The sequence below is a fragment of the Electrona antarctica genome (assembly GCF_951216825.1).
Source record: "Electrona antarctica genome assembly, contig: scaffold_208, whole genome shotgun sequence".
NCBI classification, from domain to species: domain Eukaryota; kingdom Metazoa; phylum Chordata; class Actinopteri; order Myctophiformes; family Myctophidae; genus Electrona; species Electrona antarctica.
Window position 1 is genome coordinate 76,650 of NW_027638179.1, and position 27,905 is coordinate 104,554.

Below are 27,905 nucleotides of genomic sequence, written 5' to 3' on the forward strand. Positions count from 1 at the left end.
GTAAAGCGCCTTGGATAAAGTGCTATATAAATGCACCATTTACCAAATGCACAATTTTTCCGTCTACACATTTGTTTACAAAACATTCTGACCTGCTGGTCTATAGAAAATCAATGAAGCATTGATGTGAAGTGAAATTAGAAGCTGTATCTCGCGGTGCAGAAAAGGCTGCGGGTCATTCAGTTGATATCGTTCCATCCCAGACGTCCGCTGACAAGCTCCATTGCCAAGTCTTTAAGTCTAAAAGTCCCAGGCCTGCATGTGACAAGCAGAACACTTTCTGTGGGCAAATTTAATCACTGTGTTGCGCCGCTTATCGGGAGATTGAAATCTGAATTTAAACAGACGTAGCAATCTGCAGTGCGCCGCCGCTGTGGTTCCGGCCATGAAAGTGTCCGTGCCGACTCGGCTGAGGCAGAAGCGAGGGTCTGTCAGGGGGCTCTCTGCTGCAAGCATCCGCTCAGTATGCACACACTCAGGATCAGATTAGCTATGCCAATTGCATATTTGTTTTATTCATATCACAAGTTCTGACAGTTACTATGACAACTATCGAGCCCCCTTTTGTTGGAACCACAGATTGTGCACAGAAGTGTCCACAGTCGTTATAGAATTGCTCTTTTCTTTTCTTCTTATACATACAGAATTACAATACATGCTGTTTGTGTGTGCGCGTGCGTGCGTGCGTGCGTGCGTGTGCATGTGCATGTGCATGTGCAAACTTTCAGGTCCTGTAGAAGTAAACTTGGTACCTCTCACTAATTTGCTCTTGTCTGTCTACCATCTGTCATGTCGTTCTTTCTTTGAACAGAAGCTAAAAAAATGAATGCTGTTGGTTTTCCTTTTCCTCCATTGAGGCTGTCACTTACACCCCCCCGTCTGTCTGTCTCTGTCTGTATGTCCGTGTCTCTGTCTCAGCCTCCATATATAGAACTCCCATCGAGTGGGTGGAGCGCTACAAACACCTTGGTTTCTGGTTGGATATACAACTACGTACATTTTAAATTTCATATTGATTCTTTGTGCAAAAAGCTTAAATTCACTTTGGGCTTCTTCTACAGATTGAAGGCTTGTTATGATTGTTCAGCTCTCAAAAAACTGGTCACTTGTCCCTGTCTGTCCCAATTGGACTATGGTGGTACCATCTATAGGTTGGCTTGCTCCTCCACCTTGGCCAAACTGGTTCCCTGTACCCTCCATGCTGCACTGACATTCAGAACTAACTCACCTTTCAGAACACATCACTGTACATTGCATGCAGCTCAGTGGCCTTGTGGTTAGAGTGTCCACCCTGAAGACTGAGAGGTCAGGGTTCAATCCCCGGCCGGGTCATACCAAAGACTGTAAAAATGGGACCCAATGCCTCCCTGCTTGACACTCAGCATCAAAGGGTTGGATTGGGGGGTCAAATCTACTAATCAAATGCTTCCCGAGCGCGGCACGGCTGCAGCTCACCGCTCCTTGGCTGCGGCTCACCGCTCCAAGAGATGGGTCAAATGCGGAGAACAAATTCATACAACTTTGACTAACTTTGACTTTGGTTGGTTCTCATTGACATCTCGCACTGCTGCATCATTAGAATATTTTCATTCTTAAAGCCATTCTTGGTGATCTGCCTCCTTACATTTCCTCCAAATTCAATTTGGTAAAAAATGGTCTAAACCTCAGATCAAATGCTCGGCTACGGCGTGTAGTTCCATGCAGCATTAACATCTGAGGGGGGTAAAAAAAAACGCTTTCTTTTGGCCCCTGGTCATGGAATGACCTGCATATTCCAGACTAAAGTTGGCCTTGAAAGTTCCATTGGGAAGTTTCAAAAGGATCATCTTAGATGTACAGTCCAACACATGCACATGTTCGGATGTGTACTAGCCTTTGTATAGGCCTATATATTTATTATTATTGACAAACGCTGAGGAAGGCCATACAGGCCGAAACGCGTACGTTTTCATTCTCAGAGGTAAATAAAATCATTTAAAAGGACATACAATGAGTGCTGGCATTTTCTTCACCTCAACTTACTGTATATCTTCGAGCCTTGCACCTAGAAGGATTGTTTGAACCTGGAGTGCTGCGGGTTGTCTGCTACGGCAGTACTTCTCTCTCTATATATTTATTATTTCTGTTCATATTGTACATTGTGTGTAATTTGCTCTGTGCACAATTCTCTCTCTCTCTCTCTCTCTCTCTCTCTCTCTCTCTCTCTCTCTCAATCTGTCTCTCCCCCCCTCTCTCTCCCCCCCTCTCTCTCTCTCTCTCTCTCTCTCTCTCTCTCCCCCCCTCTCTCTCTCTCTCTCTCTCTCTCTCTCTCTCTCTCTCTCCCCCCCTCTGTCTCTCTCTCTCTCCCTCTCTCTCTCTCTCTCTCTCTCTCTCTCTCTCTCTCTCTCTCTCTCTCCGTCCAGGTACTTCAGCCTGAACCAGAGCTCTGGAGCCCTCACCATTGGTCAGGACACCCCGGTGGGCAGCTACTGGTTGAGGGTGGGCGTGTCCGACGGCGTGTGGCCCGACGTCATCTCGGGCGTCCGAGTTCACGTCCGAGAGCTGGAGGAGGAGGCCATCCTGTCCTCTGGCTCACTGCGTTTCACTGGTACTGTTTGTTTCTGTTTTGTTTTATTCATTCGCACAATAAAAACGGTACAAGCCGGTAACCCTTATTAACTCCTATAGCACCCTTTCCGAAGATCATTGTCAATTGAAGCCTAATTTTGATACTGACGCTTAACGCCATTGCCGAAGATTAATAGCAATTGCGCTTTTATAGTGCATTTGATCGATCGAGCCATAATGCTACTTACGTTAGCAGGTTAGCTAGCTGTGTTGTTAGCACAGCACTGGATCGCCCATCTTAGATCGTCGTCGCCATAATAATCCATTCTATCCGTTTCTTTCAATCGCCTGTATCTCCTATTCCTTGTCCCATATGGCATTTTGGTCAAAACTGCTTTTTTCTTTGACGGCACAGAGCCGGCGATGTGGAGCTCTCCAGTGCACCGGCATAGATCGATCATGTAAACAAGGCCTCTCTCGGCTCCGTCGAGCGCCCTAGGATAAGCTACTTCCGGTAGACTTGAACTATGGCTTTTCAAAATAAGAGCTCAAATTAAAAAAATGCTGGCGTGAATTAGATCCTAATTTTTCAATAAATGCTAGCGGATTAATATTCATAGCTTAGACCAGTGGTTCACAAGCATTTAAGCTCAAGTCAGGACACAAAAGAGAAATTAGACGTTTGCCCGGGACCCAAACTAGTAAATGGTAAATGGTGCATTTATATAGCGCCTTTATCCAAGGCGCTTTATAGATTGTGCATTACATTCACACACATTCATACACCGATGGCAGCGGAAACCATGCAAGGCACCAACCAGCACATCGGGAGCAATTAGGGGTCTTGCTCAAGGACACTTTGACAGTAACTCTGGGGGAGCCCGGGTTCGAACTGGCAACCTTGCGGTTTCCATCCAGGCACTCTCCCCCTGAGCCACCGCCGCCGCCCCGTAAAATTAGCAGATCTACAAGCTCACAACATGAGCGTAAGTAAATGTAGGAGACTGAAAAAAGGGGATATGTACTTGCGACCCATACAAATTGTTCCGTGACCCAAACTTGGGTCCCTGGCCCACTGTATTAACTTACATTTTGTAACCCATTAACACCTTTTTGTGCTAAAAACGTGTATAATAAAACCTGCGGGGTGCTAAGGAGGTGTATAGGCGTCTTTAGGTCCTTTTCAATGGTATAAAACAGAATCGCTGTAATCCATTTTTTTACAGCTCCCGTTGCTAGGCAGTGTTGATTTCATCGACTAAAACTAAGACGAAAAATTTTCGTCAACTATACCGGGCGGCTGTGGCTCAGGAGGTAGAGCAGGTCGTCCAATGATCCCTGGGTCGGCGGTTCGAATCCTGGCTCCTCCTGTCCACATGTCGAAGTGTCCTTGGGCAAGACACTGAACCCTACATTGCCTCCAATGAGTCGGTTGGTGTGAGCTTTGCCACCATTGGTGTGTGAATGTGGGAAGTGAGGACGCTGGCGTCGACTGTTCGCCGCTTCACCTCCCAATGTATGAATGAATGAACCATTGTAAGCGCTTTGAGTAGGCACATAGTGCATAGAAAAGCGCCATAAAAATGCAATTCATTATACCTTTTTCCACTCACAAACTAAATGGAAATTAGTTTTATTTATACGTTTTATTCCAAAGACTATGACTAAAACTAAAATAGAAATGTGCTGCCAAAAACAACACTGTTGCTAGGCAAGGCCTTGTTCAGCGCTCCCAGACATGTTTTGCGCAGCATATACACGTCCTCTCAACAAAAACCACGGGGTGCTAAGGAGGTGTATAGGCGTCTTTAGGTCCTTTTCAATGATATAAAACAGAATCGCTGTAATCCATTTTTTGACAGCTCCCGTTGCTAGGCAGTGTTGATTTCATCGACTAAAACTAAGACGAAAAATGTTCGTTGACTATACCTTTTTCCACTGACAAACTAAATGGAAAGTTTTATTCCAAAGACTATGGGCAGTATTATGCGTGTCTTAAGTACCAGGTCTTATTACTTAACTTAAGACCTGGAGGCGTGATCAATGCCATTTGGCTATTCTGAGTGGCCAAACAGCATTGACCACGCCACCAGGTCTTAAGTTAAGTAATAAGACACGCATAATACTGCCCTATGACTAAAACTAAAATAGAAATGTGCTGCCAAAAACAACACTGTTGCTAGGCAACGCCTCGTTCAGCGCTCCCGGACATGTTTTGCGCAGCATGCGCGCAGCCGTTCACTTCCTTGTTTACGGCAAGGACAGTCTAAGAAGGACGAGACGCGAAGACCGTACGGGCGACGCCATGTTGCTTTGGAAGGAAAGAAACATGCGCAGTTGAGACCAAGGAAGCTGAACGCGGAAGTGTTGGCTGCATATAGCCCATTGCGCATGTTTCTTTCCTTCCATGGAGCAACATGGCGTCGCCCGTACGACGCCATGTTGTCTTCGCGTCTCGTCTTTCTTAGACAGTCCTTGGTTTACGGGCTGACAACACTGTCTATAGAGCGTCGCAGTCCTGCCCCTACCAGGGCCCAGGAAATGATTCCCCGTTCATTTTCCTCATAGACATTTCAAAAAGTATTTATTTAAAGACCTTTTAAGCCTCGTACAAAGCCAAGTAGAAAACGGCAGGTTACAACACTTTTTTTCTTGTTTTTCTTCTTTGTAATTATTTGTTTGGTCCAAAATATTGTGTTTATTGTCATGATTTGTCACGACTCGAGTTGGCTTTGTACGACGCTTAAAGGTCTTTAAATAAATACTTTTTGAAATGTCTATGGGAAAAATGCATTGGGAATTATTTCCTGGGCCCTGGCGTCTTCATGAAAAGGGGCGGGACTGCGTCGCTCATTTATCGACCTCATTTATCAATTGAGTGTAAAATCTGCCCCAAATTCGAGTGTAGGTTTTGTAGCACACTCACGTCGCCACGGCATTTATAAAGTGATCGCAAACAGCTGATCCTTCCTTAATTTCATTCCTAGCAGTGATAAATGTGACGGCTGAAATCAATCTGAAATCGCCCTCGTTTTTTGCGACATGAACAACTGCAATACGACCATACAACGTATGGAAACCATGGTTACATGATGGAAAAAGCCAATTCAAAATAGTTTCCCCTGCTTGCCTTGCTGCCCGCCTCACCCCGGCCCCATCTCACACACACACTCAGATGCACGCACACGCAACTTGCAAGCCCAACTGTTGTGTTGTATCTTAAATAAATAAAGAACGAACACCTGCATGAATTAAATAATAGCTGTAGGCCCCACTGTGGTGACCATGCTGTACGTTACAGGTAGCTGCATCTCCTCCTCCTGTTCTGTCTGTCTCTGTCACTGTGGTGACCAGGCTGTACGTTTATGACAGTTATTAGATTGCCTCCCTGCCTAAACCATGTGGTACACTACTACACTATTTCATTCATTATTGTTATTGCTACTACTTGTATTTGCCTGTATCTCCTTCCCTGTCTATCTCTCTTCTATTCTTTCTGTATCTCCTTCCCTGTCTATCTCTCTTCTATTCTTTCTTCCTGATTTCTGTCCTGGTGCACGTTCAAGTTTTTGCGGAAATGTTAAATGGCGGTAAAATTGCGGTAATTCCGGCGTGCACCCATATTTTGGCGTACGCCACGTTGATAAATGAGGGCCTATATCTCTGAATCAACGTCGCTGTCCATGGTTTTGATCAGAACGGCAATGTAACCAAGCATCTCGTTTGGAATATAAAGCTTCTAAAGAGAGATGAGACTTGACAGCGCGAGGTAGTAATGGAAGATTATACCTCCCGGTTTTGGGGGGAAATGGAAGGGCAGGGATTTTCAGAGTAAAATCTGCCCATTTGCTTGGCACACTATAGTGCTTTATTTTGACAAACTCTGGCAGCATCATACGTGGTAAAACCGGGAAAGCATCTCTGTCATTTTAGATTTTAAGAACAGTGGTTTTAAAAATAGTAGATCTACAAGCTCACAGCGTGCCGTTCTGTGAGCGTGTACTGTGGTAAAGACAGACTGACTTTCCCCACTTATGTATTTTTACCCCCATTATTTTATGTTTCAGTACAATCACCTTACCTTTTGAATAACCATATATGGTCATCACCAAACATATTGAATAGGACAAAACTAGTTAGTTTGTATTCAGAGTGTTTGTGGTCACATCTTGACCCTGGTTAAACTTTATATATTTCATATGCATTACAAAATAATGATGGACAAACTCGGTTGAATTCTGATTCCGGGGATCCTTTTATAGGCTGGTGGAGGAACCTAATTGGGACTTACCACTTATGGGGTGTCTGTGTGTGTATTTGTATATGTAACTTTATATTATGAATGAAGAGTTGTTTGCTAAAAACATGATTACTTACCTTGTGGATTATGATGTCTGTAAGGTTTGGGAAATGTTTTCTGTGTTTATTTTGGCTAGATACAGTAGGTTGGTGAATCTATGGTCTTAAACCAGAGCTCAAGACGATTGGTTTGACCTAGCTCTGGTCCATAGCACTAATGCGTTGCATTTAGAGCTATGTTTCTCTCAACTTCCGCCGCTCGCATGAATGCAGACCAGCCTCTCCTCTTTAGCGTAAATAAAAAGAACGTTTTTGCTACTCAACAAAACAAAGGCGGGTTGTGTCATTAGAAAGCCTACTCTTAGTGGACGCACTCTGAGCCCCCCACCACACGTATAAACTGCGCCTTCTACCGATATTGCCCAGAGAATTGCCTCATAGAGAATATTTTTCCTCCGGTGAAAAAAAATCCCTTTCTGGCCAAAAAGTACAGTTTATACGTGTGGTGGGGGGCTCAGAGTGCGTCCACTAAGGAAAGTAGGCCTTCTAATGACACAACCCGCCTTTGTTTTGGTGAGTAGCAAAAACGTTATTTTTATTTACGCTAAAGACGAGAGGCTGGTCTGCATTAATGCGAGCGGCGGAAGTTGAGAGTAACATAGCTCTAAATGAAACGCATTAGAGCTATGGACCAGAGCTAGATTTGACCCAACAATTGAAAGGCCCACATTGTGGGTGGGGAAGGGATTCCAGTTTCAGGTAGTAGAGGGAATAGAAGGGGACAATTCTGGATAGCTCTGCCCTTATAGTGAACAGTCAGTAGCACAGACTAGCTAGACTGTCGTGTTGTTTTAAACGCACCCTCAGTGAAAGGTTAGGCTTGATTAGAGGTCTGTACGTTTTTTGTTTCCTTAGTTTTTCGTGAACTACCTTTTTTGTGAAACTCTTTTTGGAAGAACATTATTTTTGAACAGCTTGCAAAAGAAGAACATTTTCTAAATCTCTGGAGTGTAATTTCTGTCCACCTACAGTAGCCCTCATCCAAACAAACTCATTTACATCTGCTATTTTTGAAAAATAAAAAGTGTGAATTTCTTTTCACAAATCTTCTATTCTGCGGGTCCCCGGCACAAAGCATTTCCAGATGCGGGGGTCCGTGCCCAAAAATACATATCATTTTGGGGGTCCTTGGCACCAAAAAGTTTGAGAACTACTGATTTAAAATTAGAAGGCATTTGTAGAATCTGCCTCAGGTCTTAATGGGATAAAGAATAAAAAGATGAATTATGGAGGAGAGGCAAGGTATCTGCCCAGCAGCGACGATTAACTGTGTTTCTTGACAATGTCTGCGGTTTGGCCACTGGACGAGAGTTTGTTTTGCCTACTTAGCCATGCACCGAGCGGCCTCTGATGCACCGAGCGGCCTCCGCTTCTGGCTGTCTGAAAAGCTATAAAACATAATTACTTTTTCCATTTGATTTCCCATGTTACAGTTGTCTGTCCACCACATTGAGCATTCATCTTGCACCACTGCTGTTGAGCCAAACATTGAAACTTTTAGTTGCGAGCGGGTGTTACGTAGATCTATTCTACTATTCTGTGGCTCAGGAGGTAGAGCAGGTCGTCCAATGATCCCTGGGTCAGCGGTTCGAATCCCGGCTCCTCCTCCTGTCCACATGTTGAAGTGTCCTTGGGCAAGACACTGAACCCTACATTGCCTCCAATGAGTTGGTCTTTACAATGAACCATTGTAAAGCGCTTTGAGCACTTGGAAAAGCGCTATAAAAATGAAATTCATTACAGTGGAAGCTCACAACGTGATGGCTTGTAGATTGGCTACTCCTACTATGCAACACCCACGCACGGCTTTATGGTGACTCTGTCTTCCAGGCGTCTGATACAGAGAGACAACAGCATCTGTCACAGCCGTGAATTAATTGATACTTGATGTCATTAGATGATTATCAGCCTGTCAAACCGCTCAAGGCTGAAATGACAGGCTTTCGGGAGAAATCTTTTTTTTGCTCGCTTTATCTATACCACTCTGCGTCATTGACAAGGCGAGAATTTTCGCACCCCGGCCGGTGATAATATTGTCTTTCGTATTCTTCTTCTTCTTTTTTTTTTTTTTAGAACCGTAAAGTTTATATTGGTTGCCTCAAGTTTTACATCTATCTCTCTTGGAAAAAGTCCCAGTAAAGGTCAATTTAGAGGTGTCATGTTCAGGCCCTTGACATTTAAAAGGCTGGAGTTGAAGGCTATTATGGCTACCTCTGACTCTAAGCCGGTCCTGGTGGAGATTAAAGATGCCTTTCTCCAACCTTCAGGATATTTATTGGAGGGTGGCACCACAAATCTGATTGATTTCGAGGTCATGAAAATCTTTCACACGTCAGATGCAAAATTGTTCTCAGCAGGGAAATAAAAGATCCTTTCTAAATCTGTCTCGTGGCAGCGGTGGTACTCAGATGTTTATATTTTATTTTTTACTGATTTATAGTAAGTAAAAGTAGCAATAACACAACGTAGAAATACTCTGTTTACAAGTAAAGAAAAAGCCTACTGTACATTCAAAATGTTACTTAAATCTGTCTCATGGCAGCGGTGGTACTCAGATGTTTTTATTTTATTTTTTTACTAATTTATAGTAAGTAAAAGTAGCAATAACACAACGTAGAAATACTCTGTTTACAAGTAAAGAAAAAGCCTACTGTACATTCGAAATGTTACTTAACCCATTCTGGGCGGGAACCACTTTTGGTGTTAGCATTATGTCAGGGCTGCCAAGTCTCACGCTTTGAGAGTGAGAGTCACGCAATTTGACCTTTTACCACGCACCACGCCACACCTCTCATTTCTCACGCACGCACAATACGCACGCCGAGGGGGGCATAAAATGTGCCAAAAAAGCCAAGCCGGCTATCATAATAACAATTTTCTCCGCGGCTCCGCCGCGTAATAACGCGCGCCCATGTGTGCGTCCTCACAAACGGCAAAATAGCCGATCTGCAGGAGATCATGCAGCGCTGTTATATGCAGTAGAAGGGTAACCAGGCAGTGGACCACCAAATCGTCAGCAGGGTCCCTGACTGTGACGCATGGAAATGAGCCATGCAGAGTTTAACATCGCTTCGAAATATTTTTCATGGAAGACAATATAGCCTCCACAAGTTACAACATTAAGTGAGTAAGTCACAAGTGACTATCTCTCTTCTATACTGGTGTGTGGCGTCTCTTGCGTGATATGAGGAACGGTGCCAGTAGCCTACGCACATTATAGGGACAAAGTCGTGTGCGTGTGTGTGTGTGTGTGTGTGTGTGTGAGGGGAGGGGCCGCATCGCAACTTGTCGTTATAGTTCTGTTCAGAGAGGGGAGAGAGAGAGAGAGAGAGAGAGAGAGAGAGAGAGAGAGAGAGAGAGAGAGAGAGAGAGAGAGAGAGAGAGAGAGAGAGAGAGAGAGAGAGAGAGAGAGAGAGAGAGAGAGAGAGAGAGAGAGAGAGAGAGAGAGAGAGAGAGAGAGAGAGAGAGACCACAGATGTGTGGGCATGTTCCCAAATTCCAGTTTTCTGACTTTTTATTTCACAACATATTCCCCAATTTCCACTGAGATTATGGGGTGAATGAATGTGGCCAGACCCATCTTCTCTTTCTGTCATAGTGACATTGTCCTGCATCAGATCATGTCCAAATCAGGTTCTCCAATCTCCAGTAGCCTCTTCAGTTTTTTGGAGATTTTTTTGAGTGGTGCAACCACTCCCTTACGGAGCTATGTGTGTGGCTGGCTGGGTCTGAGCACTATGTGTGTGGATTGCTGGCTGGCTGGGTCTGAGCACTATGTGTGTGGCTTGCTGGCTGGCTGGGTCTGAGCACTATGTGTGTGGCTTGCTGGTTGGCTGGCTGGGTCTGAGCACTATGTGTGTGGCTTGCTGGCTGGCTGGCTGGCTGGGTCTGAGCACTATGTGTGTGACTTGCTGGCTGGGTCTGAGCACTATGTGTGTGACTTGCTGGCTGGGTCTAAGCATTATTTGTGTGGCTTGCTGGCTGGCTGGCTGGGTCTGAGCACGAAAACTGCGTGGTTGTTTATCACCAACTGTGCGCAACCAAACGCAAACACAAACACACATGCACATATTAACTGTATATATGATGATTTCGGGTGTGCCAGTACAGTACAGTACAGTACAGTACAGTAGTGGGCCCCCCACATGGTCTGTCATTTCTCTACCGTTTCGGACGCGGGGCGGCTCGCAGGAACCGGCCCGGCCCTGGGCTCTATCCTGTGGGTCTGACCCCCCCCCCCCCCCAGGGACCCCCACACAGAGTTGATTTAGAGTCTAGATCAATGTTAAAAAAGGCCAAATCGACATTAAAAAAGGCCCAAGAGTGAGACACTAAGGTCTCACTCTTGGTATTTTCTGAAACTTGGCAGCCCTGATTATGTTATGCTTTAGCTAACTACAAGCTCGTAGCGCGCCACCGAGTGGCGCGCTACGAGCTTGTAGGTCTGCTATTTTTGAACATAGCTTTTTCAGAAAACTATGTTTCTATGTAGAAGACATTTTTAGAATCTTATCTCAGGTCAAAATGGGTTAAGTAAAAGTAGAAAGGTATTGTTGGCATCAGCATACTATACACAGTGCTCCTTGTGCAGAATGTCCCATTTCAGATCTACAAGCTCATAACGCCTCACCATGGCTCGCCATGCAACACGTTATGAGCTTGGCAAGACCGAAATTCACGAATAGCCGATGTACAAAACAGGTCTCAAGTGATTAATGTATGTTTGTAATAACAAATCTATAGTAACTCAAGTTTTAGCGTATATAAAGCACATTTTATTATGCCATAGAAGTATAAAGTGTCGAAAAATGTAAATACACAAGTAAAGTAAATGTACCTCAAAACGGTACTTGAGTACATGTACTTTAGTTACTTCCCACCACTCTTTAACCCATTCAGGCCTGACGTCGAAAGAAGCAAAGATTTGAGTTAAAATGTTCACTCTGTAATAATATATATTCAAGATTTGTGCCGCATTTTCATGATTTAAAAAAAATAGCAGATCTACAAGCTCGTAGCGCGCCACTCGGTGGCGCGCTATGAGCTTGTAGATCTGCTATTTTTCAATGGCTAAAGTATAACATAATGCTTAGTTAAAACACCAAAATGGGTTCCCGTCCAGAATGTGTTCAATGTCTCATAGTCATGACTCGTTCACCTCACAGACAGAATCAGCCTGCAGAAACACTGAGGATCAATGAGTGCGGCGCATGATAATGGAAGGCCAACGGAATCCGTAACCGAGCAGCCTTTGATCAACTCCTTAGCTGTCACTGCACTGCCTGCAGCTCACCCTACCCTCTTTATCTCCCACAGGCATCACGGCCAGGGAGTTTATCGACTCGCACGTCCGCGGGAAGAGCCGACTCGAGACCCTGTGGGATTTCCTGGCTGAATCCCTGGCCGTCAGACCGGGGAGCGTGAACATTTTCAGCATCGCGGACACGGGGGAGAAGACCTTGGACATTCACTTCTCCGTGTTCACCGACACAGAATATCTGCAGCCGGAGAAGCTACACGGAACCCTCGCTGCACGGAAAAAGGAGGTTAGCAGTGGTTCTCAACCTTTTTGTTTTTTAGCCCTGGATCTTCAGCATATTTCTGCATCAATCCCCAAGAACCACCTCACCTCCACACCTCCCCCAAGGACCACCTCACCTCCACACCTCCCCCAAGGACCACCTCACCTCCACACCTCCCCCACCTATATCCCCAAGGACCACCTCACCTCCACACCTCCCCCAACTATATCCCCAAGGACCACCTCACCTCCACACCTCCCCCAACTATATCCCCAAGGACCACCTCACCTCCACACCTCCCCCAAGGACCACCTCACCTCCACACCTCCCCTACCTATATATCATCACCTTCTTAAACTAATGGTCAGGGTTCCCCAATTTATTTATTTATTAATTAAGGGGCCTAGCATGAAGGTAAATGGTGCATTTATATATATATAGGGACATAAGGATATATATAAGGGACTTTTGGTCCCTTATTGTATTTGTCTGTTTTTAAGGGGCCAAGCCCGGAGGGACTTTAGTCCCTTCTCCTTCTCCTTCCACCAAAAATAGCAGTTCTGGCTTAACGTTTTTTGCTAAACTTGGCAATATGGTAGAGGGCTAGTTTGCCAAACGGTGAGGATGCCAAGCCCACAACCATTGGCCAAAGGGTGGCGCTATAGCACTCAATTGAAAATGCAAACTTTGAACAGGCATAGCTCATGAACCATTTGACGGCAGGCATCAGCAATAAAACTTTGATACGCATATGCGTCTCCTCATGCCGAACAACTTTCGTGTTCTGACTTTTGATCTCTGAACTTTAGATCTCCCACCATTTTGAATTATACTAGACCTGTATGTGCCCGTCGCAGTCGGCCACCGGCCTACTTGGGAACGATGCAACTTGGGAACCTAATGATATACGTTGTCATAGCACCCATTTTAACTGTCAGCCGGTGTCCCACATGGAGATCTGTGTATGTGCCTGTGTGTGAAGACTGCAAACTGAAAAGTGTACTTGGCAATCAATTCGGCCCACTGGCAGAGCCTGATTGGTTGAGCCTCAATTAGGCTGAGGCAGAGGCTGGAAATTGCACAGGTGAAAGGAGTTGGCCTCATTAGGCCCACTGGCAGAGCCTGACCAGAGCCGTTTGTGGTGGTTCTGGAGAACCGTGGGTCCGACCGACTCAATACCTGGCACTGCACTCCGTGTGGGGGTGTGGAACACGTGTGTCGAATGTGAAGTCGGTGGGTCAAACGGTTATCGAGTTACGTGTATTACAACTGTACACACATGTACGCACGCTCGCATCGTACACACACGTACGCATGCACGCACGCACACACGTACGCACGTACGTGGTGCATTTATAGTAGGATGTAAAACAGTTCAAATCGATCTCCTCCAGGGATTTTTGATCAAAATGCATGCCATTTTGTACACGTGCATGAACTTTGGACCTATATTGACAAAAACATCAGGAGGATCATGCCAAATAGCACTGAAACCAGTCTTATTCCAATTGGCATGACTCATGCGGAACACATCTGTCACTTTGACCAGTAAGCTCCGCCCTCAGATTTTCCACCATTTCGAGCAATTTGAAAAATGCTTAAATCTGATTTCCTGCTGGGATTTTTGATCAATTTGTCTGACATTTTCTACACACAATCTATGGACCATTATCTGAAATCCCACTTGAAGGGAAGTTCGTACATGAACATTCGTACCAAAAATATAGCTGCAAGCAGCAATCATCGTCTGTCTGTCTGTCTGTCTGTCTGTCTGTCTGTCTGTCTGTCTGTCTGTCTGTCTGGTGTACGAACAGCTGGGTGACCCAAAGTGGCACTGTTGAGCAGCCTAAAAGGGCTTATTGCTTGGTCCTGTCTTATCGCTGCTTGGAGCTATATTTAATCCGCCAGTGCTTCCCAACCAGTGGTCCGGGGACCACCAGTGGTCCTTGAGGGGGTTCCAGGTGGTCCCCAGCTAAATGATGGAGAGTTGGTAACCAGATGGACCCTTATATAGATCTCTAACTCTTGAGAGTGTAAAATGGAACCAATATGTTTTGGCCCAAGTCTGCTCGGGGTGTGCACGCTTATCGGACACACCAAAGGTCCGACATGCAGAAATCACTGTCACTCCTGACATGCGTTGGTCCGACATGCCTTGTGTTGTGCTTGCAGTTAGGGTTAGGTTAGGGTTTGGGTTAGGTTAGGGTTTGGGGTAGGTTAGGGTTAGGGTTAGGTTAGGGTTTGGGGTAGGTTAGGGTTTGGGGTAGGTTAGGGTTAGGTTAGGGTTTGGGGTAGGTTAGGGTTTGGGGTAGGTTAGGGTTAGGGTTAGGTTAGGGTTTGGGGTAGGTTAGGGTTTGGGGTAGGTTAGGATTAGGTTAGGGTTTGGGGTAGGTTGTCGGTCAGACCTTTGGCGTGTCGGAACTAAAGCCGTCAGCTCCTCCTTAATGAATTTAACAAATGTGCTATAAAACATATTAAGCTTTTTAAAGCATTTTCCCCATTGACCACCTGTAATTCCGCCGTGGACCACTAGTGGTCCGCGGACCACGCATTGAGTAACGGCGATATGGAACCACTCATCTTGTAGATAGAGATCTGGGCTCGTACATCAAGTCATACATTGAGGAGCGGGGGTGGGGTGGGGGGGTGGGGGGATGGAGTGTGGCGGGACACGATAACTGGAATTTTATCTGCCCTTTTTTGTCATTTTAACACAAACTGTTTGTGTGTTTAACGCCGTGCCCCCCCCCCCCCCCCCCCCCTGTGGTGTCCTTGCATCACTCTTATTTTATCTATCTATCTGTCTATCTTTTTTCACCTCCTCTCACTTACAGTCTTATACACCATAGCGTACATCCAGGCTCATTTCTCTTGCAATCCCTTCGTCATTCTGTCTCGCTGAATTGTGTTAACCTTACGATAACACTACTGCTTTTATTACAGTACATTTAACCGTTTGACGTCGAAATAAAAAAAGACGTTTTCTAAATCATGACAATTTTCTGAAATATTTGAGGCACATTTTAAAGATTTTTCAAAAATAGCAGACCTACAAGTTCATAGCGCGGCACTCGGTGCCGCGCTATGAGCTTGTAGATCTGCTATTTTTCAATAGCTAAAGTATAACAAAATGCTTGAAACACCAAAAGGGGTTCCCGCCCAAACTGGGTTAACCACTTTCAACCCGTGACATTCCTATTTTGGGACCGCATGTCATTATAGGCAAAAATCTTCAACACTTCAAACAAACTTTAAAACACTGTGAAAATAGCACCCATTTTTCACCCGGTGCCAATTGCCTAAACTAAATGGTAAATGGTAAATGGTGCATTTATATAGCGCCTTTATCCAAGGCGCTTTACAGAGATTGTGCATTACATTCACCCATTCACACACACATTCACACACCGATGGCAGCGGAAACCATGCAAGGCACCAACCAGCACATCAGGAGCAATTAGGGGTTCAGTGTCTTGCTCAAGGACACTTCGACAGTAACTATGAGGGAGCCCGGGTTTGAACTGGCAACCTTACGGTTACCATCCAGGCACTCTACCCCTGAGCCACCGCCGCTGTAGTCCTTGGCGCTATTCTCCCTCTGCCAACCTGGGGAGAGCTCCGAACTGAGCTCATGCTTCCTTCAATTCACGTCGTGCTTCTCATCACCTGACAGGGGGGAGTTTCCCCTGCGTGCGCGTGGAAGGAACACGTTATTCCAACCAGTTCCTTTCCCCTCCATCATGCGCCCCAGCTGACCAGGGGAGGCAGTATAGAGACCAGGAGTACTGCAAGTTTTTTTTAGAGGTAACCTAGTTTAGGTGATACCCTCTAGGGCCTACGGGGAGAATTATAACCAAATAACATAACATAACATAACATAACATAACATAACATAACATAACATAACATAACATAACATAACATAACATAACATAACATAACATTGTGGGGTAAGAAACAGTGAGACAGGATAGGCTAAATAGTTGTGTCGAGGTAGTTTACTTAATCCACATAAAGGAACCGGAAGCCCTAGTCTAGCTCACAAGGAACCGGAAGCCCTAGTCTAGCTCACAAGGAACCCGAAGCCCTAGTCTAGCTCACAAGGAACCGGAAGCCCTAGTCTAGCTCACAAGGAACCGGAAGCCCTCGTCTAGCTCACAAGCTTATGTTGATCTGCTTTTTCCACCATTTTACTTTGTTTAAATAATCGTTCCATTAAAGGGGAATTCCAGACAAGCCCTTTTCTTACTGTAATCTGATGTTATTATAGCCTTTTCTTACCGTAATCTGATGTTATTATAGCCTTTTCTTACCGTAATCTGATGTTATTATAGCCTTTTCTTACTGTAATCTGATGTTATTATAGCCTTTTCTTACCGTAATCTGATGTTATTATAGCCTTTTCTTACCGTAATCTGATGTTATTATAGCCTTTTCTTACTGTAATCTGATGTTATTATAGCCTTTTCTTACCGTAATCTGATGTTATTATAGCCTTTTCTTACCGTAATCTGATGTTATTATAGCCTTTTCTTACCGTAATCTGATGTTATTATAGCCTTTTCTTACCGTAATCTGATGTTATTATAGCCAACGACCGACTGGCGGTAGAGTGGGAAACAAAACTCCATGTCTAGCATGGAGGTGGGATTTATTGGCCACTTGCCTTTTACCGCAGCCCATTTGGGACAACACTCTGTGAGTGCGAAGAGTATGGAAGACATATTCTATATATATATAGAGAGAGAGAGATATAAATTAAAGAATTGTCAAGCGATAAAAACAACCGATTTAGCGATAAACCCGCCTTGCACTGTCGGAGCTGTGTAATGTACTGTATGTCATCTTCCACATATACCACTCATTGATGGATCATGGAAGAAAACAGTTATTATCAGCACTGGAATTCTCCTTTAATCGTAATTTGGGCAAAAGTTAAAAAATTATCGTGATACTTCATTTGAAGCCATGTCTACCCAGCCCATGTGTGTGTGTGTGTGTGTGTGTGTGTGTGTGTGTGTGTGTGTGTGTGTGTGTGTGTGTGTGTGTGTGTGTGTGTGTGTGTGTGTGTGTGTGTGTGTGTGTGTGTGTGTGTGTGTGTGTGTGTGTGTGTGTGCGCGCGTGCGTAAGCCTATTATTTCACCACATGTGGTGATGATGAGATAACGATGTCTCGACAGCTGCAGTCCATCCTGCGAGTGAACGTGAGCCAGGTGCAGGTGGACGAGTGTGCGCTCGGCGCCGACGCCTGCCGGGCCGGCGGCGGCTGCCTCACACAGCTGAGTGTCAGCGACACGCCCACCCTGCTGGACGGCGGCAGCTTCTCCTTGGTGTCACTGACGGCCTCCACCTCGGCCGTGTGTGGCTGCGCCGCCCGGGAGCTGGTCCGCCAGCCGTGTGCGTCGTACCCCGTCAATCCCTGCCTCCACGGAGGGACCTGCGTCGACACCCAGAGTGGATACAGGTAGGGAGGGCTGGCTGGGCCATGTTTAGTTTATTATTTTTTGTTTTTTCTTCATAATGTTTTATCCCAAAAATAATTCTAACCCATTTTTCAACCGATGCCAATTATCTAATGGCTACACACACACACCCTCTACCCACCTGGGGAGAGCAACGGACTGACCTCATGCTTCCTTCTACTGTATGTATGAGGAGTCCGATAAGTCACTTATTTTCACCTGACAGGAGGGAGTTTCCACGGTTGGATGTAGCGCGTGGTTGCTCAGTCAGTAGAGAGCACTCACCTTTCAACCGCAAGGTCATGGGTTCGATCCCAGGCACCGCCAAGTTCGCCAACTCAGCCTATGAGTAGCAGGGCTTGATGTCATGCAAGTAGCCTACTGGGAGCTGATGGTAGGTGTTGCGCTCCACCTCAGCATTCCATCTCCCAGAGGTCTAGCGCATTGAAATGGGGATAGACTCCCACACCCGGCTGATACGGACAATAAGCCTCTCTGACTTAATTAATAATGTTAGTTAGTTAGTTGCTGCGAGAGTGAGGTCTAGCCAACACCAACTCGGGATTCCTGGATCGCTGCCCTCCACAAATTCCTATCCAACATCAGGTTCTTGAGCTCTGCAGTGTTGTCAGCCAAGCTGTCGCGCCGCAGCACGTCTACATAGGTGGTACGCTTCTTTCCCCTCCTGGCTTTGCCCTGGGTTGGCTCCCATAGAGTCAATTTACTTGCCTCAAGTTCTGGGTGCCTGACACAGTGCCCTGCCAGCCTCATCCTCATGAAGATATTCTTGTTTACTAACATTTGACTTACCGGGGAATGGGTAAGAACCGGAATCGATAAGCAGAATTGGAATTGATAAAATCCTATAATAGCCATCTCTAATCTCTTAATTCCTTTAACCTAAATGTATTATAGGTGTAAAAGGGAAAATACCAGCTCCCATGCAGGGTTGTATTTGCTGCTGGGGGCATCCATACATCTGCTTCTATTATCCCCCTCTGGTTATTATTTCTTATGGGCCGTGAATATTTTTTCCCTGCTTCTGGTCAGTCTTTCCTTTCGGGAAATGAGACTGAGTATATATGTATTTATGTTAACCCATTTTGACCTGAGATCAGATTCTAAAAATGTCTTCTACATCCTGTCAGTTTTCTGAAAAAGCTATGTTTCTATGTCAGTCGTTCTTCGATTTTTCAAAAATAGCAGACCTACAAGTTTGTAGTGCGCCACTCGGTGGCACGCTATGAGCTATGTGTGTAGGTGGGTGGGTGGCTGGCTGGGTATCTGGGTATGAGCACGAAAACAGCATGGTTGTTTTCACCACCTGTGCGCAACCTAACGCACACACAAACACACGCACGTATTAACTGTATATATGATCCTTTCGGGTGTGCCAGTACAGTACAGTGCCAGTACAGTACAGTACAGTAGAGGGTATACAGTAGAGGGACCGCCACACGGTAACTCTGTCATTTCTCAACCATTTCGGACGCGGGGCGGCACGCCGGAATCGGCCCTGCCCCCTGGGCGCGTTCCTGGGGGTCTGGAACTCCCCCCCTCCCCCGGGAACCCCCACACGGAGTTGCACCACTTACTTCACATGGGTGTGATTTTTATTATTATTATTATTATTATTTCTACACAATAACTCTAGCCTAAGGTATATTATTGACATAGTTCAATGCTTAAAATGAGTGGTATTCCCCTTCAAAGAATATTAGCCAACAGGGCTCAACATTCACTGTGGTCTGTGTGTCTTATCCGTTCCTACCCTCGGGTGTATCTGGTGACAACATCTAGAACTCCTAGCGCCTCCAGCGAGGAGTCTGAACTGTATATATACACAGTACACACAGGACATGTTATCTCTTTAGTAGATAAGAAAACATGTTCTGAGAGTCTCTAAATGATGCAGCCGCATGGTGATACTGAAATGTTCTCAAGAGTCCCCCAACATGCTAGATCTACTACTCTCATATTGAATTTCGGGATTTTAAACGTATACTGCGCAGCAAATAATTGTGTACTTTCAAATTCATCTTATTAGATGAGACCTTGGCCATACGCCTGCATGTTGACTTAACGTCTGCAATCGATATAAGAACCTTCACTAAGTACACGAGCCCCTGAGGGAGATTATCACACAAAAAAACAGCATGCTAATTTGATCGAATGCATTTAATACTGAGATTAAATAAATATGGGGCAGCGAGATTAGCACAGCAGCTTCGCCCCCTTCTGCTGTAGGCTGGCGAACTGAGCTTCTTATAGAATCCAACTGAATACTATCCACACACAGCACGGAGTGGGAATTTAACCACCTAAACACAATATAATTTGTTGTATGTCAAAATAGCGAAAAGCTCACAACCGTAAGATCAGGTAGTTTTGCAGAATGTTGCATATTGGATGACATGCATCAGGATGCTAGGGTTCATTGTGGTTAACTTGGTGGATGTTAAGACGTATTTTTTATAAAGATAAAGATAAAGAAAACTTTATTGTCCATTAAATTGACATAAAATGGAAATTCGTCTTTGGCACACCGGCAGTCAGTTACAACAATAAAACATTAAAAGAAATACAATATAGGTGCATTAAAATACTATATAACTAGAAAAAGTGCCCTTCTGGGCACAGGTCTCCACCAGGAGGATAGGACTGTGTGAGATGTTTGGCAAAATGTTTAGGATTAATATAAACATGTTTTTGAGGCATTTTGTTCCAAAAATGTGTTTTGCAAAAATCAACCTGTTGGTGGCGCTATAACAGGCCAATGTAAAAAGGGTGGGATATATTCCTCAGCCTATTAAGAAAATGTGTGAAAGATTTCACGTAAATTGCATGTTGCGTTCATGATTTGAGGCTTTTGTTCAAAACGGGGCAATCTTGCAAACTGTGAAAGCCAATTATAGCCAATTAGGATGGAATATGAAATATGGGACAGATCCGACTTGAGCACATGACCATAGAGATACTGTGTAACGATTTGTGAGATTTTTGGACAGAATCTGGAGGAGTAATATAAAAAAATGTGTTTTACAAAAGTCGGCCTCCTGGTGGCGCTATAAAAGGCAGATGCGGAAAATGCAGGTCAAAGGTTTGTCCTTGGCCTCTAGGGAGTGTGCATGCAACGTATCACCCAGATCGGTGCAGTTTTAGGTAAAAAATGTGAGAAGCTGCCTCATGGTGGCGCTATAACAGGCCGTTCTGGAAAATGTGGGGCAGAGGTTCATCGTTGGCATCCAGGGAGTGTGTGTGCAAAGTTTGGCATTGATCGGGCCAACGGTGCCGGAGATTAGCTGATAACGGACGGACGGAAGGACGGACGAACGGAAGGAAGGACGGACGGACGGACGGAGTGCAAAACATACTCTCTCCCCATGCCTTCGGCCTGGTGGAGACAAAAATGCATTCACATTAACACAACAACAGTGATCATGAACAGTGGCGATTAGACTATTTAAACATTTAAAATGTCCACAGCAGTATTAGCACAAACAAAGTTTTGTAACCCTTCTTTTTAGCTAATTTTGCCCTAAGCCTCCTGCCCGATGGCAACAAGTCAAATTCAGAGTGAAGAGGGTGGGTAGAATCATTGTAAATCTGAATTGCTTTTTTGGTTATGGAGCAGTTGTATATGTCCTGAAGTTGCAATTGTTTGTCTCCAATGATCTTACTTGCCTGGTTGACTACCTGGGTGAGCTTGTTTTTATCTCTAACTGAGAGATTCCCAAACCAGGACACGATGTTAAAAGTGAGAACACTCTCAGTGAGTGATCTATAGACCATGGTCAGGGTGTGTTTACTGGCATTAAAACTACTCAGTTTCCTGAGAAGATAAAGCCTTTTTGTAGATGTTATCTGCATTGGTCTGAAAGGTGAGTTTATGGTTGTTATTGTGTACATGTCATGAACATGCAAGGTTAGATGCAGTTAGTGAGACGGAGGTTCCCTTTCAGAGAATCAAGTCATACAAACAGTGAAATGTTGATGCAACATGTCCACAAGACTGTGCAACAACAGCAATGTAATGTACACAAGATAAAAGAGAAGACAAAAAAGATAAGATAGAATTACGGTTAAAAGGTACAGACCCACACTCTGAACCTTCTGTATAAAAGGATCGGAAATTTGAAAAAAAACACCTAGCAGCAATGGTGGATGTGCAATAGGGAATGTCTAGGGGGGGGAATTTGGCATCAGATTTGTAGAATTTGAGATGAGATGCATCTTATAGAATGTGTCATAATACATGTATAAATCTGTTTAGAAGTTATGTACAATATGCATTCATTTTATATTCGTTCTATCTATGCTTTTGGGTGTTTCATATTTCTTCTTCTTCTTCTTCTTCTTCTTCTTCTTCTTCTTCTTCTTCTGCTTCTTCTTCTTCTTCTTCTTCTTCCTGATCTGATTGACAGGCTGATATGCAGGCTGTTGAAAAAGCCCTTATGCAGCACCATAAGAAGCATACAGTATTTGTCCCCTCATGTGAATACCTTACATATAAAGAGTCCAATCTCCGCGTCTATGCTGTGCAGAACGACCCTAACTGCAGCCTGATCAGATATTGTCAGTCAGCGGTATGAGAAACATGCCCTGGCACTGCTAGATTGGAGATTGGCATTGCTCTCCTGTGACACATGAAAGAGTGTAGTTGTTGTAGCGTTTGTGTGAGTGTGTTTGCATATCATCAATGTCGGGTGGAAACCTTGTAGTATGTCCAAAACAAGCTGCTTCTTTTCACGCGACAGGGGGGGAGTTTCCCTGGCCGGACGTAGTGCGTGGAAGGAACACGTTATTCCGACCAGTTCCTTTCCCCTACATCAGGCGCCCCGGCTGGCCAGGGGGAGGCAGTTTAGAGACCAGGATTACTGTATGTTTTTTGTGAGGGTACGTACCCTAGGGGACACGGGGAGAACATGCAAACTCCACACAGAAAGGCCCTTTCACCAACCCCGCCTCGGGTATGGGCACCGATGTCGCGGAGGAGGGAGCACGCCCCCAGCGCCCACGGCGTCCCCAGCGGGAATCAAACCCAGGACCTTCTAGCTGTGAGGCGACAGCACTATACCGACTGTGCCACCGTGCCACCTTCTCAACTTTGAACTATCTATCTAAGCTTACACTGCGTTCGGAGCTTGCAGTGCAATTATTTCCGCAACGTTTGCACAACACACTTACACGTATGGCATTAATTTACAGAATAAGAAATAAAATCGAAACAAAAAGTTGAAGATACAAGGTTTCCGCCCGACAGCGACGATATGTATGTATGGGCCTGATGTGCTGTGCGTACCGTAGTACCGATGGGGGCTGATGCGCTGTGCGTACGTACCGATGGGGGCTGATGTGCTGTGCGTACGTACCGATGGGGGCTGATGCGCTGTGCGTACGTACCGATGGGGGCTGATGCGCTGTGCGTACGTACCGATGGGGCCTGATGCGCTGTGCATACGTACCGATGGGGGCTGATGCGCTGTGCGTACGACGTACCGATGGGGGCTGATGCGCTGTGCGTACGTACCGATGGGGCCTGATGCGCTGTGCGTACCGTAGTACCGATCAGCATTCCTGACATGTGGGAGCCTCTCCTCTGAATAAACAGCGCTGGGGGAGAAACAGCTCCCCTAACAGCCCTGGGTATAGTGGGTATACACAGAGAGGCTTCCTGAAACGCCGCGTGAAAATAGATGGCTTTGACATTATCAGCACGGGGGGAATGGGATGAGATCTGCCTCGCCTCTCCCGTCCGTTTCCATCCACCCCCAGCGTGATTGAAAGGGTTGTTTCTCATCACGCTGTGCGTAGACTTTGACACAGAGTTGCAGGGATTGCTAATATGTACTATTGCCACATGTATAAATGTGTTCCACAAAGGTCAGGGAAGCCTCCATTCATCCCCATGTCATGACAGTGATAGTGTCTCTATTCCACCGCTTAACCACTTAAACCCTCTAGTCTTAGTAAAACGGATTTGAGTTACAGTAACTGTACTTGGAATGATTGTTTCCGACTACGGAGGCAATTCTTTTTAAACGGGGATGCTGGGGCCCTAGGTCTACAAGCTCACAATGCAATTTCACAAACGTTTGTAATGTTTAATTATTGGTATATCTTAGATTTCTTTATATATAAAGACATTTAGTGCTTTTTCCCCCACCAATGATAGCATGCCAAAATAGGGTAAGTGGTTAAGCCTTTTTCATCAGTTATTTGCAGCGAACTGAGCAGCAAGCCGCCGCCTGGCCACTCAGCCACTAATTGAAGTCGGCAAGTAAAACGGAGAGTCAGTGTCAAATATATCAGACAGCCAGTGTCGCTCACACCTCCATAACACCTTTAAAAGCAGCTAAGAGAGTGAGGGATGGAGGAAGAGGAAGAGAGAGATTGAGGGACAAAGTCACTAAATCAGGCAGCGGCGGACCGGTGGCACTATGCAATAGTAAGAGAAATGGAATTAATTAAGCTCTAACAAAAGAGACGTGGTCGGTGCCAGACAGGAGCGTCTCCAGAGGACCGAGGCGATCGAGGCAGCTGTGTAGATAATGAACGGAGCTCTGTTAGCGCCGCGTTCACACTTAATTGATTAATTAATGTTGAATTCTGAATATGCAGCAGAGCTTCGTGGCTAATGCAGGAGATCAGTGTGCAGAGATAACACCTCTGTGGACTTTGACAACCTGTTAGTTGTAGTTCGAGTCGTGGTGGAAGAGGTGGAATTTATTTTCCCCCAACATTGCATTGTATCACGTTGTGAACTTGTAAGTCGGCTATGTTTGAATAGCTATAGTATAAAATCGTCACCTTATTAAACTAATGGCCTAAGTCATTTTTTGCCGAAAATGAGTTTTTGGCCTAAATCAACTCCTGGTGATGCTGGCCACCTCTGGTAAAATCGCCTAAGCCCTAACGTAAAAGGCCTTCCTGTTACACCCTATTCAAAAATGGCCTATGTCAAGAGTGAGACTTAGGCCATTTTATTTTGCCTAAGTCATAATAAAATGTGACTTAGGCCATTTTAACACACCTTTCAAAATGGGACTGAATGGGACTGAATGGGAGTGAATGGGAGGTACTGTTACTTTGGGACTGATAGAATGGGACTGAATGGGAGTGAATGGGAGGTACTGTACTATGGGACTGATAGAATGGGACTGAATGGGAGTGAATGGGAGTGAATGGGAGGTACTGTTACTATGGGACTGATAGAATGGGAGTGAATGGGAGGTACTGTTACTATGGGACTGATACTATGGGAGTGAATGGGACTGAATGGGAGTGAATGGGAGTGAATGGGACTGAATGGGAGTGAATGGGAATGAATGGGAGTGAATGGGAATGAATGGGACTGAATGGGAGTGAATGGGAGGCACTGTACTATGGGACTGATACTATGGGAGTGAATGGGAGGTACTGTTACTATGGGACTGATACTATTGGAGTGAATTGGAGTGAATGGGAGTGAATGGGAATGAATGGGAGTGAATGGGAGTGAATGGAAGTGAGTTGGAGTGAATGGGACTGAATCAGAGTGAATGGGAGCTACTGTTACTATGGGACTGATACTATTGGAGTGAATTGGAGTGAATGGGAGTGAATGGGAATGAATGGGAGTGAATGGAAGTGAGTTGGAGTGAATGGGACTGAATCAGAGTGAATGGGAGGTACTGTTACTATGGGACTGATACTATGGGAGTGAATGGGAGTGAATGGGGGGTACTGTTACTATGGGAGTGAATGGGAGTGAACTGGACTGAATGGGAGTGAATGGGAGTGAATGGGAGCTACTGTTACTATGGGACTGTCACTCCCATTCATCCCATTCACTCCCATTCAGTCCCATTCACTCCCATAGTATCAGTCCCATAGTAACAGTACCTCCCATTCACTCCCATTCACTCCCATTCACTCCCATTCACTCCCATAGTAACAGTACCTCCCATTCACTCCCATTCAGTCCAATTCACTCCCATTCACTCCCATAGTAACAGTACCTCCCATTCACTCCCATTCAGTCCAATTCACTCCCATTCAGTCCAATTCACTCCCATAGTATCAGTCCCATAGTAACAGTACCTCCCATGCACTCCCATTCACTCCCATAGTAACTACCTCCCATTCAGTCCCATTCCCTCCCATTCACTTCCAGAGTATCAGTCCCATAGTAACAGTACCTCCCATTCACTCCCATTCAGTCCCATTCCCTCCCATTCACTTCCATAGTATCAGTCCCATAGTAACAGTACCTCCCATTCACTCCCATTCAGTCCCATTCCCTCTCATTCAGTCCCATTCACTCCCATAGTATCAGTCCCATAGTAACAGTACCTCCCATTCACTCCCATTCAGTCCCATTTACTCCCATTCACTCCCATTCAGTATCAAATGTCTTTGTGCTCTGATATTATTTTAAACACTGATACTGATACTATGGGAGTGAATGGGGGGTACTGTTACTATGGGAGTGAACTGGACTGAATGGGAGTGAATGGGAGTGAACTGGACTGAATGGGAGTGAATGGGAGTTAATGGGAGTGAATGGGAGCTACTGTTACTATGGGACTCCCATTCATCTCATTCACTCCCATTCAGAGTGAAAGGGAGTGAATGGGAGTGAGTGGGAGTGAATGGGAGGTACTGTTACTATGTAACTGTCACTCCCATTCATCCAATTCACTCCCATTCAGTCCCATTCACTCCCATAGTATCAGTCCCATAGTAACAGTACCTCCCATTCACTCCCATTCAGTCCCATTCACTCCCATTCACTCCCATTCAGTCCCATTAAATCCCATTCACTCCCATTCAGTCCCATTCACTCCCATTCACTCCCATTCACTCCCATAGTAACAGTACCTCCCATTCACTCCCATTCAGTCCAATTCACTCCCATTCAGTCCAATTCACTCCCATAGTATCAGTCCCATAGTAACAGTACCTCCCATTCACTCCCATTCACTCCCATAGTAACTACCTCCCATTCAGTCCCATTCAGTCCCATTCCCTCTCATTCAGTCCCATTCCCTCCCATTCAGTCCCATTCAGTCCCATTCCCTCTCATTCAGTCCCATTCCCTCCCATTCAGCCCCATTCCCTCTCATTCAGTCCCATTCACTCCCATAGTATCAGTCCCATAGTAACAGTACCTCCCATTCACTCCCATGCACTCCCATTCAGTATCAAATGTCTTTGTGCTCTGATATTATTTTAAACACTCTGTGGCTGACCCTAAACCATGGTCTATTACAAATAATTGGAATAAAAACATTTTGCCTAAGTAATTTACTGCAGAAGTAATTTGGCCTAAATAAGGTTTATAATTGCCTAAGTTAAAATGGCATGTTCAGATATTGGTCTATGTCATTAATTTTTATCCTTACATGTTACATGATTGACATACACCTTTATTTGTATGTCAATAGTCATATTTTTTCATATTTTTTGGAATTGAAATAATTAAGAAATATAATGAATGGAAGTGAGTTGGAGTGAATGGGACTGAATCAGAGTGAATGGGAGGTACTGTTACTATGGGACTGATACTATTGGAGTGAATTGGAGTGAATGGGAGTGAATGGGAATGAATGGGAGTGAATGGGAGTGAATGGAAGTGAGTTGGAGTGAATGGGACTGAATCAGAGTGAATGGGAGGTACTGTTACTATGGGACTGATACTATGGGAGTGAATGGGAGTGAATGGGGGGTACTGTTACTATGGGAGTGAATGGGAGTGAACTGGACTGAATGGGAGTGAATGGGAGTGAATGGGAGCTACTGTTACTATGGGACTGTCACTCCCATTCATCCCATTCACTCCCATTCAGTCCCATTCACTCCCATAGTATCAGTCCCATAGTAACAGTACCTCCCATTCACTCCCATTCAGTCCCATTCACTCCCATTCACTCCCATTCAGTCTCATTCACTCCCATTCACTCCCATTCACTCCCATTCACTCCCATTCACTCCCATAGTAACAGTACCTCCCATTCACTCCCATTCAGTCCAA

General features: G+C 45.1%; 1 protein-coding gene across 1 annotated transcript in view; it reads left to right on the forward strand.

Moving 5' to 3' along the window:
* Positions 1-385: 385 nt before the first annotated feature.
* LOC306918325 (neural-cadherin-like) overlaps positions 386-27,905 on the forward strand; it is a gene marked incomplete at its 5' end in the record, with an annotated part of 151,343 nt that continues 123,823 nt past the window's right edge. Inside the window, 4 exons of the mRNA XM_079531212.1 lie at positions 386-426; positions 2,403-2,587; positions 12,223-12,452; positions 17,609-17,892. Of these exons, the coding sequence (XP_079387338.1) occupies positions 386-426; positions 2,403-2,587; positions 12,223-12,452; positions 17,609-17,892 (740 nt within the window). The remainder of the gene's footprint in view (positions 427-2,402; positions 2,588-12,222; positions 12,453-17,608; positions 17,893-27,905) is intronic.